The 14,839-nt window shown below is 38.4% G+C and overlaps 1 protein-coding gene and 1 long non-coding RNA gene across 3 annotated transcripts in view; both read left to right on the forward strand.

Annotated features, from left to right (window-relative positions):
- Nucleotides 1-4,372, forward strand: part of LOC119530077 (cytochrome P450 4V2) — a 44,738-nt gene extending 40,366 nt beyond the window's left edge. Inside the window, exons 9-11 of one of the 2 annotated variants that reach the window (XM_037831191.1) lie at nt 965-1,099; nt 1,192-1,368; nt 2,216-4,372. In XM_037831191.1, coding sequence (XP_037687119.1) covers nt 965-1,099; nt 1,192-1,368; nt 2,216-2,388 — 485 coding nt within the window. In that variant the 3' untranslated portion in view covers nt 2,389-4,372. Of the gene's footprint in view, nt 1-964; nt 1,100-1,188; nt 1,369-2,215 lie in introns of both variants that reach the window. The other variant, XM_037831190.1, reaches the window with a different exon arrangement.
- A 369-nt stretch (nt 4,373-4,741) lies between these two features.
- Nucleotides 4,742-10,929, forward strand: LOC119528943. The gene is made up of 2 exons (XR_005215787.1): nt 4,742-5,065; nt 10,497-10,929. It is a non-coding gene; the product is annotated as an uncharacterized LOC119528943 (long non-coding RNA).
- The last annotated feature ends 3,910 nt before the right edge of the window (nt 10,930-14,839 follow it).

A 14,839-nucleotide genomic window follows, 5' to 3' on the forward strand; every position in this document is an offset into this window, starting at 1 on the left:
GGTGGGCAATAGTGAATAGTGAGGTTCAGCTAGAATTTAGGACTTTTGGTAGAACATAGTGAGATGTGAGGTTGGAAAGTCAGTTTGGTGTTCGAGCTTGAATCTGAACTTGAATTTCATATGAAGAACTCAGACTTAATTTTGTAAAATGTTTGGGTCCCTTTGCAGTAATCATTTGAATTTTTTCCTTATCGGTTTTACTTTCTCTTAGCTTGCCTCTGGTGGGTAAATTTGGTCTTCTAAAAGCTTACGAGTTCTTCGGGAACAGGTTCACATCTTTCATACCCCCCAACATTTCTAGCTTATTTCTGGTCTCACAAATGCTTTTTGATCCCGCATAATTAGTAACAATCATTACAACTGGAATGTTTCTTGTACTTTCTGTTTATTGTGCCTCACTTTTTCATTTACCCCAATATTAGTTCTAAATTTTTTGAAGCCTCTATCTAATCTTTGAGTATTGAGTTGCAAATATTGATGACTCATGCTATTTCTTTTAAATTGAGGTAAAATTTGCATAGCTTAAAGTTAATCATTTAAAAAAAGTGCAAAACTCAATGGCATTTAGTACCTTCGCAGGGTTGTGCAACCGTCACGTCTAGCTAGTTCCCAAACATTTTCGCCACTCCAAAAAGAAGCTCCGTATCCATTAAGCTGTCACTCCATCCCCCTACCCCACTCCTGCCCAGTTGCTGGCAACCACTAATCTCCTTTCTGTCTCTATGGATGTAGCTGTTCTGGGTATCTCATATAGATGTACTCATACAATACGTGACCTTTTGTGTCTGGCTTCTTTTGTTTAGCATAATGTCAGTATTAGAAATTTGACAATATTAGAAATTTTCCTTTAACTGTGGGTATTTAACATTCAGTGTTTTGATTAATGTTTTCTTTTTTAATGTCCTTGCTCCCCACACCCAAATAGGTCTTTCATTGTCACTGTCTATGTACTTACTTTAATTAGGGAAGTCTGATCGTCCTGCTACCTTAGAAGACCTGAAGAAACTTAAATATCTGGATTGTGTTATTAAGGAAACCCTTCGCCTTTTTCCTTCTGTTCCTTTCTTTGCCCGTAATCTTAGTGAAGATTGTGAAGTTGGTAAGTATACTATCACTAGAATATTAGGGAGAATAGATTTTTTAAAATGTCTGTTCCATTCTCATGGCACATTGACTACGTTTTGACAGCAGGTTTCAAGATTTCGAAAGGCGCCGAAGTAATCATTGTTTCCTATGCACTGCATAGAGATCCGAGATACTTCCCAGATCCTGAGGAATTCCAGCCAGAAAGGTTCTTTCCAGAAAATATGCAAGGACGCCATCCATATGCTTATGTGCCCTTTTCTGCTGGGCCCAGAAACTGTATAGGTTTGTATCCATCAGAATTGGTTTGAACTTTCAGGCCCACGGCAGTGGATTTCTCACATTAATTTCTTTGCAATATTGTGTGACAGTGCCCATATGTGACAGTCTTAAAAAGTAGTTTCCTTTTTCCTCTACTTCACTATTCTTTGTAGTTTTAAAATATTACTATCATGAAGTATAATCGGTTTCATGGTAGAGTTTTAAAATGCTATAGATTTTGGTGATTAAAGAAGAATATAATTTATTGTGGTGGAAAACATATTGATATGATTACGTAAGTATAACCTAATTTTTGTGATTGTTGCTTTTAAGAATTGCATTTTACAAAGCCTAAACAAAAAGTGCTTGCCACTGGCCTGCTGAAATGCTTAAAGTGATTGCACGTCATTAGGTATTATAAATACTTTTCACTTTAGTATCTCCAGCTCGTTACCATTTATGTAAATGTAAATTTTGTCATTTATGTAAAATGTAAATTACAAAACCACAGTATTTGTAAAATGAGGCTAGATTTAATTGGGTGAATCTGAAGTATATTTGATGACTCTATAGCAAATTAAATTAATGGCTCAATAAGAAAGCAGGCTAGAACAGTAATTCTCAAGCTTGAATGAGCCCAGGATACTGCTAAAATGAAGATTCCTTGACCACACTCTAGCTCTTCAGATACGTTGCTGGGTGGGGGGCACTTATGAATTTGCACATTTAGCAAGCATCCCAAGTTGATTCTGATCCTCTTAGGGCCCACAGTGAAAATATAAAGTTGCTTGCTGTCTGACATAGGTCCTATTACTTCTCACATTTGAGAAATATTTATGATTAAAGTGTTGGTATTTCCATTAATTTGAAGGTCAAAAGTTTGCCATGATGGAAGAAAAGACCATTCTTTCCTGCCTACTGAGGCGGTTTTGGGTAGAATCCAACCAGAAAAAAGAAGAACTTGGTCTGTCAGGAGAGTTGGTTCTTCGTCCAAATAACGGCATCTGGATCAAGTTGAAGAGAAGAAATGCAGATGAATCCTAACTATATTATTAGGCTGTGGTGGCTCTTATCACGAAGATCTTTCTTTAAAACAAAGTTGTCATTTATAGTTTCTAGATCACGAGTTCCATAACCCTAATCCCTAACCCTAATTTTTCATGACCCTACTTACCTTGGGATCAAGTCTACCAAAGAGAGAGTTTTTGTACTTTCTTCACCACCATAGATGTTACCCCTACTCTCGGTCCCTAAAGTAAAGTTGATTTAGCTGGTGTCAGTATATGAAAAAGCAGGTAATTTTCCCAACAGAGAGAATACAGGCCAATTCAATTTCATTTGACAGACCAAGTGATATAATTTCATTGAAGTTCTAGATTTTTAGAAAATATTTGTGTGGACACAGAAACACACATACCCCCCCCCCCCACAGATACATATAAAATGAATAGGATGATTAATAAGTATTTTGACTTAGAGGGCTTATGTTTTTGAGTTGTATCAGTGACATCAGTTATGAGAATAACAATTACAGTACATGTAGATTTTATCATCTGGAGCAGACCATTTACAGGTTGACTCGTAGGTTCTTTTCCAGTTTTTTACTTGACTGTGTATGTATAGCAACCATTTCATTCTTTATAGTATCACAGTTACCTTTACATATTGTATCTTATTAAGAGAGATTCCCCTTGGTAATTCCACTCCCTCACACTGCCTCAGAAAGGTGAATTAATGACTTTTAGCGCTGGAAAGACCTTAGGACTTAGTTATATTTTCTTGTATTAGAAGTAAGGGAACAAAATCAATGAGAAGGTAAGTTTTTGCCCAAAGTCATGCCACTAGATGGTGACAGGGCTGGAAATAAAGAGAGGTCTATATGCCACATTTCTCCACTCCATAGCTGATAACACTTTCCACTACAATAGGTTATTGCTTTATGCAGCTCAGGTCTCTGACTAGATATGCCATCAGAACTCAAGTCTTCTGCCTCAGATTTATGTATTTAAGTTTAACCTTGGCCTTTTTTTTTAGTGATTAGATATGAAATTAAATGAAAAGGAAAACATTGCTTAATACGTTCTGGCTTCATATCTTCCTTTGGCCCCAGAATAATTTGTGATATATATTTTCATTGGTAGTTCATTTCTTCTGGAATTTTTCTGCTTTTTTGAGAAAAAAATAGTCATTCATCTATATTTAGTAACCCAGTAGTATCTCACTTAATTTAGGGTTCATTGAGGTAAATTCACTCCTCCAGAACATACCGATCAATCTGATGACACGTTCCCTGAACTTTAATTCAATAGATAATACCTCTACTTCTTCACTCAGTGCCTTTTCAAAATTTCTTTTGATAAACAATTTTGTTAAGAATGCTTTTCCAATGGAAAGAAGTGACGGTAGCACAATACTGCAAGTGTTATCAACAGTGCAGAGGGTGAGTATGGTTGAAAGGGAAAGTTTAGGGTCGTATGTCACGAGAAGGAAAGCTAGAGGATAAAACATGGGACTGTATCACATAGCGAAACCTATAGTGAATGATGACTGTGGATAATTGTACAAATTTAATACAGTTCTTACATGAAAAAAATAATGCTTTTCCAATTTTTGTTGCATATAGATTAAGAGGGTGGAATATGTACTCTTCAGTGGATATCAAAAGAAAAGGTTATGAAACAAAAGCCACTAGACAGGCACTTCAGATTGGGATATTTAGGGCAGGGTCAGCAGTTTCATGCACTTTATTCCCCAAAAAGCCCCAGTGCAGACAACCCAGTCCCTAAATTACTAAGAAAAGCTCAAGGAAGTATACACCAAGTTGAACAAGATGTTTATCAAATGTTTAACCTTCTTATCTAGAAAATGGACATATGAAGAAAATGTTGCTCCCGGATATTTAGGATAATTGTATTATTCGTGAAAATTGGTATTACTTCTCAGATTCATGTATTTAAGTTTAACCTTGACCTTTTTTTTAGTGATTAGATATGAAATTAAATGAAAAGTAAAACATTGCTTAATGTTACCTTCTGGCTTCATGTCTTCCTTTGGCCCCAGAATAATTTGTGATATATATTTTCATTGGTAGTTCATTTAAATTGTGTGACAGTTGGAACTGAAAAATTTCATCATGTTCTGCAGTATCAAAATGCAGATGCTGACTTTTTTTTAAATAGGAGGATGATAAAGTACCCATTTGTGTACCTTATTACCTATCTCATTTTTCCTTGAAAGAGATATCTCAAGAAAAACAAATGGGATTTTCACATAGGTACTACATTTTATTTTAAGAATTGATGTCAGTTTGAAATACAAATAACTTTAAAAAATAAATTAGTGGGTGGCTTATTTTTTAATGCAGTTTTATCGAGAAATAGTCACATACCAGATAATCGTAAAAGTGCACAATCAGTGGATCACAGTATCACCATATAGTTGTGCATTCATCACCATAATTAATTTTTGGACATTTTCATTACTCCAAAAAAAATAGGAATAAAAATTAAAAAGAACTCCCCCAAAACCCCATTCCCCTTATCACCCCTATTATTTATTTTTGTCTTTGTTTTCTTATTCATCTGTCCATACACTGGATAAAGGGACTGCCAATTACAAGGTTTTTGCAACTACACAGTCACACCTTAAGAGCTATATAATTATACAATCATGTCCAAGAATTAAGAATCAAGGATACTGGATTACAGTTCAACAGTTTCAGGTATTTCCTTTTGGCTATTCCCATACACTAAAAACTATAAAAGGGATATCAGAATAATGCATTTAAGAATAAACTCTAGATTGACCTGTCGACTCTATTTGAAATCTGTCAGGCACTAAAACTTTATTTTGTTTCATTTCTCTTCCCCTTTTTAGTCCAAAAAGTCTTTTTCAATCCCATGATGCCAGGGCCAGGCTCATCCTTGGGAATTATGTCCCACTTTGCCAGAGAGATTTACACCCTTGGGAGTCATGTCCCACGTAGGTGGGGAGGACAGTGAGTTTACCTGCAGAGTGGGCTTAGAGAGAGAGAGGTCACATCTGAGCAACAGAAAAGGTTCTCTGTAGGTGACTCTTAGGCATAATTATAAGCAGGCTTAGCTTTTCCCTTGCAGGAATAGGCTTTATGAGGGGACGCCCCAAGATCAAGGGCTTGGCCTATTAAATTGGTAGTCACCAATGCTTGCGAGAATATCAGGAATTCCCCAGGTAGGGACATTTAATATTTCCATTTTCCCCCAGTCCCTCAAGGGGGCTTTGCAAATCCTTTTTTGTTCTCTGCCCAAATTACTCTGGATGAATTGGGGCATCACGCTAACCTGTTTAAACAAAGATTTCACTCCCTATTCAAGTTTCCATGTAATTATGGTGTTTGAATAAACTGACCATACAAGTTAAATTAGATAGTGTGGTATGAAGATATAAATTTTGTGCCAAATCAACATCTCTTCCTTTGGTCCCACACAGAAGGTGAAGTTTTAAAACAGTCCGTATCATCCTTTACCCCTTAGTCTGATATGCCTTAGGCTTAACCAGATTGCTTCATTCATATCTTTAATTGAAATCTGATCTCTTTTTCAGCTTTTTTTTTTAACAGTTGCTGTATGGGGTAATACTGATTTTCATAGCTATAGAACTCTGGCTCTGAGTCTCAGGTGTCACACAGATACCTGAGGTCCCAGGTATCTGATTGTACACAAACAGATCAGCATCTCAGAATTTAGAAATAACCACAACAACTCAGGAATAGATGTGACTGCTATAAGAACTTACAGTCTAGGAACCTTTATAATGAGACTTCCCCTGATAACCTGTGCTCTACGATTCAGTTCCCAGAGTTTGCACATTTTTAGTCCATGTTAGTGAGGCATTATGATATTAGAATTTTCGTTTCACTCAACATACTTTCCTCAAGATTTGTTCATCTAGTTGCATGCCTCACAACTTCATTCTTTCTTGCAGCCACTCGATACTCCATTGTATGCATACACCACAGTTCACCCTTCTGTTCATCAGTCAATGTACCCTTAGGCTACCTTCATCCATTGCAAATCGTGAATGCTGCCACCATAAACACCAGTGTGCAAATGTCCATTCATGTCCCTGTTTTTGATTCTTCCAAGTATACATCTAACAATGTAGTTGTAGGATCATATAGCAACCCTATACTTGGCCTCTTGTGGAGCCATCACACTGCCCTCCAGATGGGCTGCACCATTCTACTTCCCTACCGACAGTGAAGAGGTTCATCCCTCTCTCTTTCTCCAGCACTTGTACCTTTCTGCTTATTTTTTAAACAGGTTTATTCACACACTATACATTCCATCCTAAGCAATCAGTGGTTCCTGGTACAATCACATATTTAAGAACTCACCACCACAACCTATATGGGGACATTTCCATTTCTTCCACAAAGAAAGAAGAGGAAAAAAATGAAGAATAAAAAATAGAAATATATAAAATAAAATAAAATACAAAGGAGAAACAGCAATAATAACACCAAGAATCCTATAACCCTCCCTATATCCCCCTTTCATTGGGATTTACCTTTTGTATATTGCCTTTGTTACATTCCATGGAAGTAGATTACAATGTTATTGTTAACTATAGACTCTAATTTGCATTGATTGTATTTTTCCATATACCATCCCATTTTTAACACCTTGCAATGTTGACGCTCATTAGTTCTCCTTCATGTAAAAACATTCTTATACTTGTACATTTAATAACAATCATTGTCCACTTTAGGTTTTGCTAAGTTATATAATCCCAGTCCTTATCTTCTATCTTTCCTTCTGGTGTCATACATTTCTTTAGCCTTCCTCTTCCAACCCTATTCACACTCAGTTTTGTTTTACAATATTATGCTACTATCAACCATTTTGTCTTTTGGATTTTATATGTCTATCTTATTTTGTTTTTATTTTTTCTCCCTCTCTTTTTAGCTTTACTGATAGTCTTCATTTCTACACTATTCTCCAAGCCTCTCTCTCCTGTCTTTTCCTATCTGCCTTTAGTGCTCCTTTTAGTATTTCTTGTAGGGCAGATTTCTTGTTCACAAACTCTTTCAGTGTTTGTTTGAAAATATTTTAAACTCTCCCTCATTTTTGAAGGACAGTTTTGCTGGATATATAACACTTGGTTGGCAGTTTTTCTCTTTCAGTATCTTGAATATATCATACCACTGCCTTCTTGCCTCTGTGGTTTTTGCTGAGAAATATGCTCATAGTTTTATCCAGCTTCCCTTGTATGTGATGGACTGCTTTTCTTTTGCTGCTTTCAGTATTCTCTCTTTGCCTTTGACATTTGACAATATGATTAGTAAGTGTCTTGGAGTAGGTCCATTTGGGTCTATTCTGTTTGTGGTACACTGAGCTTCTTGGGTCTGTAATTTTATATCTTTCATAAGAGATGGGAAATGTTCAGTGATTATTGCCTCCATTGTTCTTTCTGCCCCTTTTCCCTTATCTTCTCCTTTGGGACACTTATAACACATATATTCATGCACTTCATGTTGTCATTCAATTCCTTGTGACCCTGCTCATATTTTTCCATTCTTTTCCCTATCTGTCCTTTTGTGTGCACGATTTATGATGTCCTGTCCACTAGTTCTTCTGCCTCTTGAAATCTGCTGTTGTATGTCTCCATTGCATTTTTCATTTCTTCTATTGTGACTTTCATTCCCATAAGTTCATCCAATTACTTTTTCAAACTTTCAAGTTGTTCCTTATGTTTGCCCAATGTCTTCTTTATATCTTTAATCTCTTTTGCCATATCTTCCCTCAACTTGTTGATTTGGTTTTTGAATTGATTTAGCATGTTTGTTTGAGCATCTTTAATTAGTTGTTTCAACTTCTGTATCTTGTTTGAAGTAACAGTTTGTTCCTTTGACTGGGCCGTATCTTTATTTTCCTAATGTGACACAATTTTTTGTTGGTTGTCTAGGCATCTGGATTCCTTGATTAGTTTATTCTGGAGCTCATTTTCACTCTTTTACCTAGAGTTTTCTTGTAGGTTGGCTTTGTTCTCTATCTGTTCTTTGGTGTTCAGTTCAACTTATTCTAGACCTCTGGTAGGCTTCTGTCTAACTGATCAGAACTTTTCAGCTCTTGTTATTCTGGTTCTTGCCTTGTCTACCTGGAAACTTTTTATTCTTTTGAGGAGGATGAGGATCTACCCAGATGTAATCAACCCCACAGAGTTTCCCAGACCAGACAGGCCTAGGACTCAGGAGGAAGGTGTAATCAGTATCACATTTCCATGGGGATGAGACCCAGCAGGTTGTCAGACTTTCTTGTGAAGCCTCTAGACTCTGTGCTTTTTCTATTCTGCCCAGAAGGTGGTGTTTGTAAGCTGCCATCTCCCCACTAGCATAAAGAAATGTGGTGCCTTTAATACTCAGCAGACCCTGTCCCTACCAGGGAACGAGGGTGAGTCAGAAGCCAACTTTAAGCTGTTTCTGTTTTTGTTACCAGCCCCTGGGAACTGAATACTCTGAAGGAGGGCTGCCAATTGAACTGGGCCCCATCCCCCCTTTTCTTGGGGAGGACACACTCCTTAAGGAATTATCTCCTCCACTTGACTCTTTACTTTGTCTCTCAAACCTATGTTAACTCCACCCTTGCCTGGGTCAGCACTGACAAGTGAAAATGACTGAGGCTTTCTCTACTGAGCTACTTAGAATAGTTTTTTAAAAAGAGGAAAAAAAATCTCCTTTTCAGAGCCAGTCCCCAGTCCCCAGTTTTACAAGGCAAGAGCCAGAATTGATACCTGGTTCTGTGTGTCACTTTTCATGGGGTGCAGCCCTTTTCCAGTATTCTGAGCTCAGCCAACTCTAAAAGCCTCTGTTTTTATTTATTTTTCCACCAGCCCCACCTCCTCTTTGCCCAAAGAGATGTCAGTTTCCTTTCCTGCTTTCTCCTGGTTTATCTGTGCTTGTAGCTTGTATTCAGTAGTCCAAATTTGTTAATTAAAACCACAATTAGAGCCAGATTGAACTACCTTCCCTTGTTCCCAGCAGAGAGCACTTCTTTTTCCCATAGGGAAGTGTTCCAACTCAGCCTGCCATACCAATGGGAGAGGAGCACCAGCCTCCACAATGGGGGCTTTACCTATAGTTCTATGCTGTAGTCTCAGCACTTTTGCTCATTCCAGATTGGTGTATAATGTGGGTCCAGTTACAGATGTCCCCCAAGGAGTTGTTCTATATTATAAAGCCAGTCTGGCTTATTAATGCAGCAATCATTTTGTATCATCTAAGGCCAGCAGCTAATCTTAGCTTGCAAGGGTGATTGTGACTCTCATGTGTGAATTAGGTGGTCCACAACTATGAATAAAGGGACTACTCTGTCCTCAATCTGGTGTTTTTGGGAATACATACTTTATAGACAATGACCCAGGAAGAACATACAATGATTTATTTGTTTATTTGTTTATTTATTCATTTATCATTTCACATATTCATTCAATAAATATATACCCAGTACTATTCAAGGCTCTGGAGAAATAAAGCAAATAAATTATAGTTCCAGCCCTCACTGATGATACATTCTTGCAAAATGGTAGAAGCAGTAGGGACAGAAAAACAATATATAAATGCATAGTAGGTTACAGAGGTCAGGCAGTATAAGTGCTGTGAGGAAAATTAAAGCATGGTAAATAGACTGGAGTGATGGAACATGCCCTTTCAGATGGGGTATCAAAGGACAGTATTCCAAAGGAGGTGACACTTGAGCAGAGGCCAGAATGATGTGAGCTGTGTGGATACCTGGGAGGAGGGCATTACAGGCAGTGGGGGAAGGGCAAAGGACTTGAGGCTGGAGAAAGTTTGATGTGCTCAAAGAATTGCAAGGAGGCCAATGAGACTGGATTGAAGTAAATGAGGGAGAAATTGCAAGGAAACAAAGGCACAGAACTAACTTGAGCATATGTGTGTATGTATGTGTTTGTGTGTGTGTAGGGGAGTGGTCTAGATCGTGTAGGTTCTTATATTAAAATACTGGGTTTTCTTAGAAGATTATTTGAGGTTAACTTCCTGGGCTCACACTATAACTTGAACATGTAAAGTTAAAATTATAACATATGAATTGTAAGTTTGTAGTCGAGAGTGGCAAGATGCTCACAAGTCACATTTTCTCTTCCTAAATGCACAGGAGGACTACATGTCACAGCCTCTCTTATAGTTCAGTGGGAGCCAAGTGCCTGAGTTCTGGCTATGGAATGTGGGCAAAAGTTCTGGCTACAGAATGCATGCAAAAACCTGTCCATAAAGAGCCCCGAGTGCTTTATCTCCCCTTCTACATTGACTGTGGAGACCAAATGCTGAAGGTGGTTGCACTGCAAGAAAAAAGGAACTTGGATCCCTGGATCACCCCCTGGAAGAAAGTCAACAAGAAGGGCCACCCAACCCACAATTGGATTGTGATTCTGAGCATGAAATACAAATTTTTTAATTAAGTGAAATGTGGTTGTTTGTGGTAGTGCTTATTAATGTTATTCCAACATACAGTTCACATATAAGAGATTATTAAATTTAACGTATCATTTTTCCCCATTTTAAAATAAAAACATGCTGTTTTATGTGAATTCATATAAGAACACAGGAGTCCCAAGATTATTTCTACTCTGCTATTTTCCTCCCTTCTTTTCTGTACTACTCTTCTATTCAGTGATTAAATCCTGTTATTGGGAATGTAAGTATAGGTAGGCATTAGGTAAAAGAAATATACTCAAATATTATTACTATTCTTCTTTCTTGAATAAAGGTTTAAGTCCTTTATCTTTATTCTCTAGTGCCGCTCACAAGGAGCAGAGTTCTTAGCATATAGAATATCTTCCATCAATGCCATAGAAGAAAAGCAGGGAGAGTGGTTAGGAAGCTGTTGCAACACTACAGGGGATGCCTTGAACCAGGATGACTCACAGTTAAAAGTCTTTTTCCATCCTGGTGCTGCCAGTTCCTTTTTGGCTTGGTCTCCGCTTAAGCCCCTGCACAGGAAGCTCTGTCAAACAAGCCTCAAGAGTCAGGCTAACTTACTCTGTGCCTTAAGAGTGACTTGAAATCAAATGATACTGCAACTCCTTCAACAAAGTTTTGCTGGTCTCTGTGTGTGTGTTGGGGGTGGGAGGCACTTACACTCTCAAGGTCCACTCTGGATCCAGGCAAGATCCACCTTCTGCTCAACGGGTCACTTTGTGGATCATCCCAGAGCTGCAGCCGGCCTTCACTCCCTCCCTCGTCCTCAAGGCATGGTTCTCCATCGCCTGGAAAATTATCTAATAAAAATATAAATGTTAATAAGCATAACTTTCCTGTGAATAGCATCTCTTAGAGTTGTGCAGGGAATGGTCTGACCAATCTTATGTGGCAGCACTGATATGATTTCCCCCGTCAGCCCAGCACTCTTTCCACCAGATTAAACTTCTTTTCTCAATTTACACACACACACATGCACGCACACAATTCCATTCAAACTCTTTATGAGTCGTAGGTTTTATTGAAAGATTGGGAAATAGTGGAGGGTTACATTTCAGAAATAATAAAAACAATCAAAATAGAAATTTGATATCTCAATAATAAAAAAATCCCTCACCCATTTCCAACAGCTTAGGCTGAGCTTGACTGTCCTATTTTCTCCACTGCCTTCCAGTGTCTTTTAATTCCTTTCACAGAGTGATTTAGCCCTCCCTTTATTCTGCCCTCTCCTTCCAGATATTACCTGACCACAAGGACAGTGATGGTTGGTCTGTTAAGAAATTTATTTTTCTACCACTATAATCCTCACCAAGGTGCACCGAGAAGAGTACAACCTAGAGTATGACGCTTCTTAGGGGTATTTAATGTTATAGCAAAAATCCCTCAAGAATCAAAGGTGCATCACCAAAGACTTTTCTTAGTGAACTGAGCTCTTTTCTTAATGGGTAGCACAAAGTAGATTTTGTCCCTCTGTTTCTCTCCTGGCCACACTGCAGCTTCATCAGGCAATCAGTGACAGGTTTTCCCTTTCGTGAAACCACAGGTCCTCTTGAAGGTCCGTTGGCAGATCACCACTTTGCCTCTGGCCCATCCTCCCACCCAGGTTCCCAGGCTCCATCAGGGACCCCCTTCCTTCCCTCACCTCAGAAGTGTCCAGTTCCAAGCTCCTTCCCTCTCTCTAGGACACTGTCACTTCAGATAAATATTAGCCTCTTTATTAATTTTCTCTTCTGTGTAACAAATTACTAAACTCTTAGTGGTTTAAGGCATTCATTTATTGCCTTGCAGTTCTGTAGGTTGGAGGTTTAGGCAGGCTTCACCATGTTGTCTACAGAGGGTGTCTCAGAAGCCCCAAATCAAATCCAGGTGTGGGCCACACTGGACTCATTCAAGTTGTTGGTCGAGTTTAGTTCCTTGCAGTTGTAGGACTGAACTGTCTGTTTTCTTGTTGGGTATTGGTCAGGGACCATTCTCAGTTCCTAGAGGCTGCTCTCAGGTCCTTGTCCGATGTTCTCCTCCATCTCAAAGCCAGCAATGAAAACTTCTCTCATGTAGATGCTCTCTCACGCTTTGGATGTCTCTGCCTTTTCCTTACACTGACAGGCAGAGGAAACTCTCTGCTTTTAAAGGGTTCCTGTGATTAGTCTAGGCTCATCTGGATAATTTCTGTTTTGATTAGCTGGGAGTCAACTGAAGAGTAACCTTAATTAGAACTGCAAAATCCCTTTTGCCGTGTGTTCTGGTTTGCTAATGCTGCCATTTTGCAAAACACCATAAATGGACTGGCTTTTAAAAAGGGGGTTTATTTGGTTATGCAGTTATAGTCTTAAGGCCATAAAAGTGTCCAAACAAAGGCATCAACAATAGAGTACCTTCACTGAAGAACAGCAATAGCATTTGGAAAACTTATGTTGGCTCAGAAAGCACATGGCTGGCATCTGCTTGCTCCCAGGTTGCATTTCAAAATGACTTTCTTCCAGGATGTTTCTCTCTAGGCATCTGGGGGTATTCTCTTCATTTCTCCCAGGCAAACTCTGGAGTAGCAAAATCTACTTTCAATGGCTGTCTTCAAAATGTCTCTCTTGGCTGCTCTCCCAAATGTCACTCTCAGCTGCTCTCAGCTCTTTCTGTCTGTGAACTCTTTTATAGGACTTCAGTGATTAAATGAAGAAACACCATGAATGGGCAGGATCCATGTCTCCATGGAAATTATCCAGTCAAACGTTTCGCTCACAGTTGATTGAGTCACATCCCCGTAGAAATAACCTAACTCCAAAGACTCCAACCTAATCAACACTAATACGTCTGCTCCCACAAGGTTGCATTAAAGGACATGGTGTTTTGGGGGACATGATACATCCAAACTGGCATACCATGGAACATAATGTAATCACAGATGTGATAGCTCATCATATCCACAGTCCCAGGGATAAGGGGAAGCAATCTTAGGGAACTTTCTAGAATTCTGCCTAATACTGCCTACTTTTGGCTTAAATCTGATTCCGTTCTCCTAAGCACACAAACAAATTTTGGTTTTACTGTAACTACTAGAACATCATTTATATTTCAGTACAAGAAAAAAATCAAATCAAGCATAGAAATATATTCAAATAGGCAAAATCTGTGATTTCATCTTTTAAGAGAAACAACCTCTGATGGCTTCTGCTGTGGTGTGGAGGGAGGGTATTTTCATCCCAATCATCTTTTTTCCTGTTGAGCCTGGTAGCAGATGAGATCCAAAGTTTTAAATTCTTTTATATTGCACAGCGAAGAGGATTCTTTTTTGTTGGTTACTGGTTTACCAGTTGGTACCCTGAATCTACAAGGCAGTACAGTATGCATATTTGAAATATACTACTAGATTATAGCCAGAAAATATTTTATTTGCAAAATTATCCTGTATTTCTAATAAACACAGTTATGTGTTGCAGTAGTATACATGAAATATTTAAGAGTAAGCTCCCCTTGAATTTAATTCACTTCCCAGAATGATCTACCAAATTTTAAGAAAGGTTAGAAAACAGAGGAGATTTAGTAGGCAAGTGATTATGGTCACTAAATATTTAAAGAAGCACAGAAAGGCACATAAATTATTTTGTGTGTTTCTAGTAGGTGCATCTAGGACTAAATGATAGTAGTGGCAAAGTGGTGTATTTCAGTATACAGGGAGACCTCTTTAAAACAAAAGAAGAAGGAAAGAAAAGAATTAGAGCTCCTTAAGCAGGAGTGGGCTCTTGAAAAACCAGTGATTTCTCCCCAGTGAAGCCTCCTGACAGGGAAGGATAAATGCCATTCTGAGAGTAACATAGTGCAGGTTTCAGCCAACATTTTCGGTAAAGAAGCCGAGAGTAAATATTTTAGGTTTTTCAGATAGTACAGTCTCTGTTGCAACCACTTAACTCTGTGTTTGTAGGCTGAAAGTGACCACAGACAATTATGAATTGTGCATAACTGTGTTCCAATTAAACTTTATTTACAGAAACAAGAGCTGGGCCACAGTTAGTCCACGGGCTGTGGTTT

Source organism: Choloepus didactylus, chromosome 3, assembly GCF_015220235.1.
Source record: "Choloepus didactylus isolate mChoDid1 chromosome 3, mChoDid1.pri, whole genome shotgun sequence".
In the NCBI taxonomy this organism is placed as follows: Eukaryota; Metazoa; Chordata; class Mammalia; order Pilosa; family Megalonychidae; genus Choloepus; species Choloepus didactylus.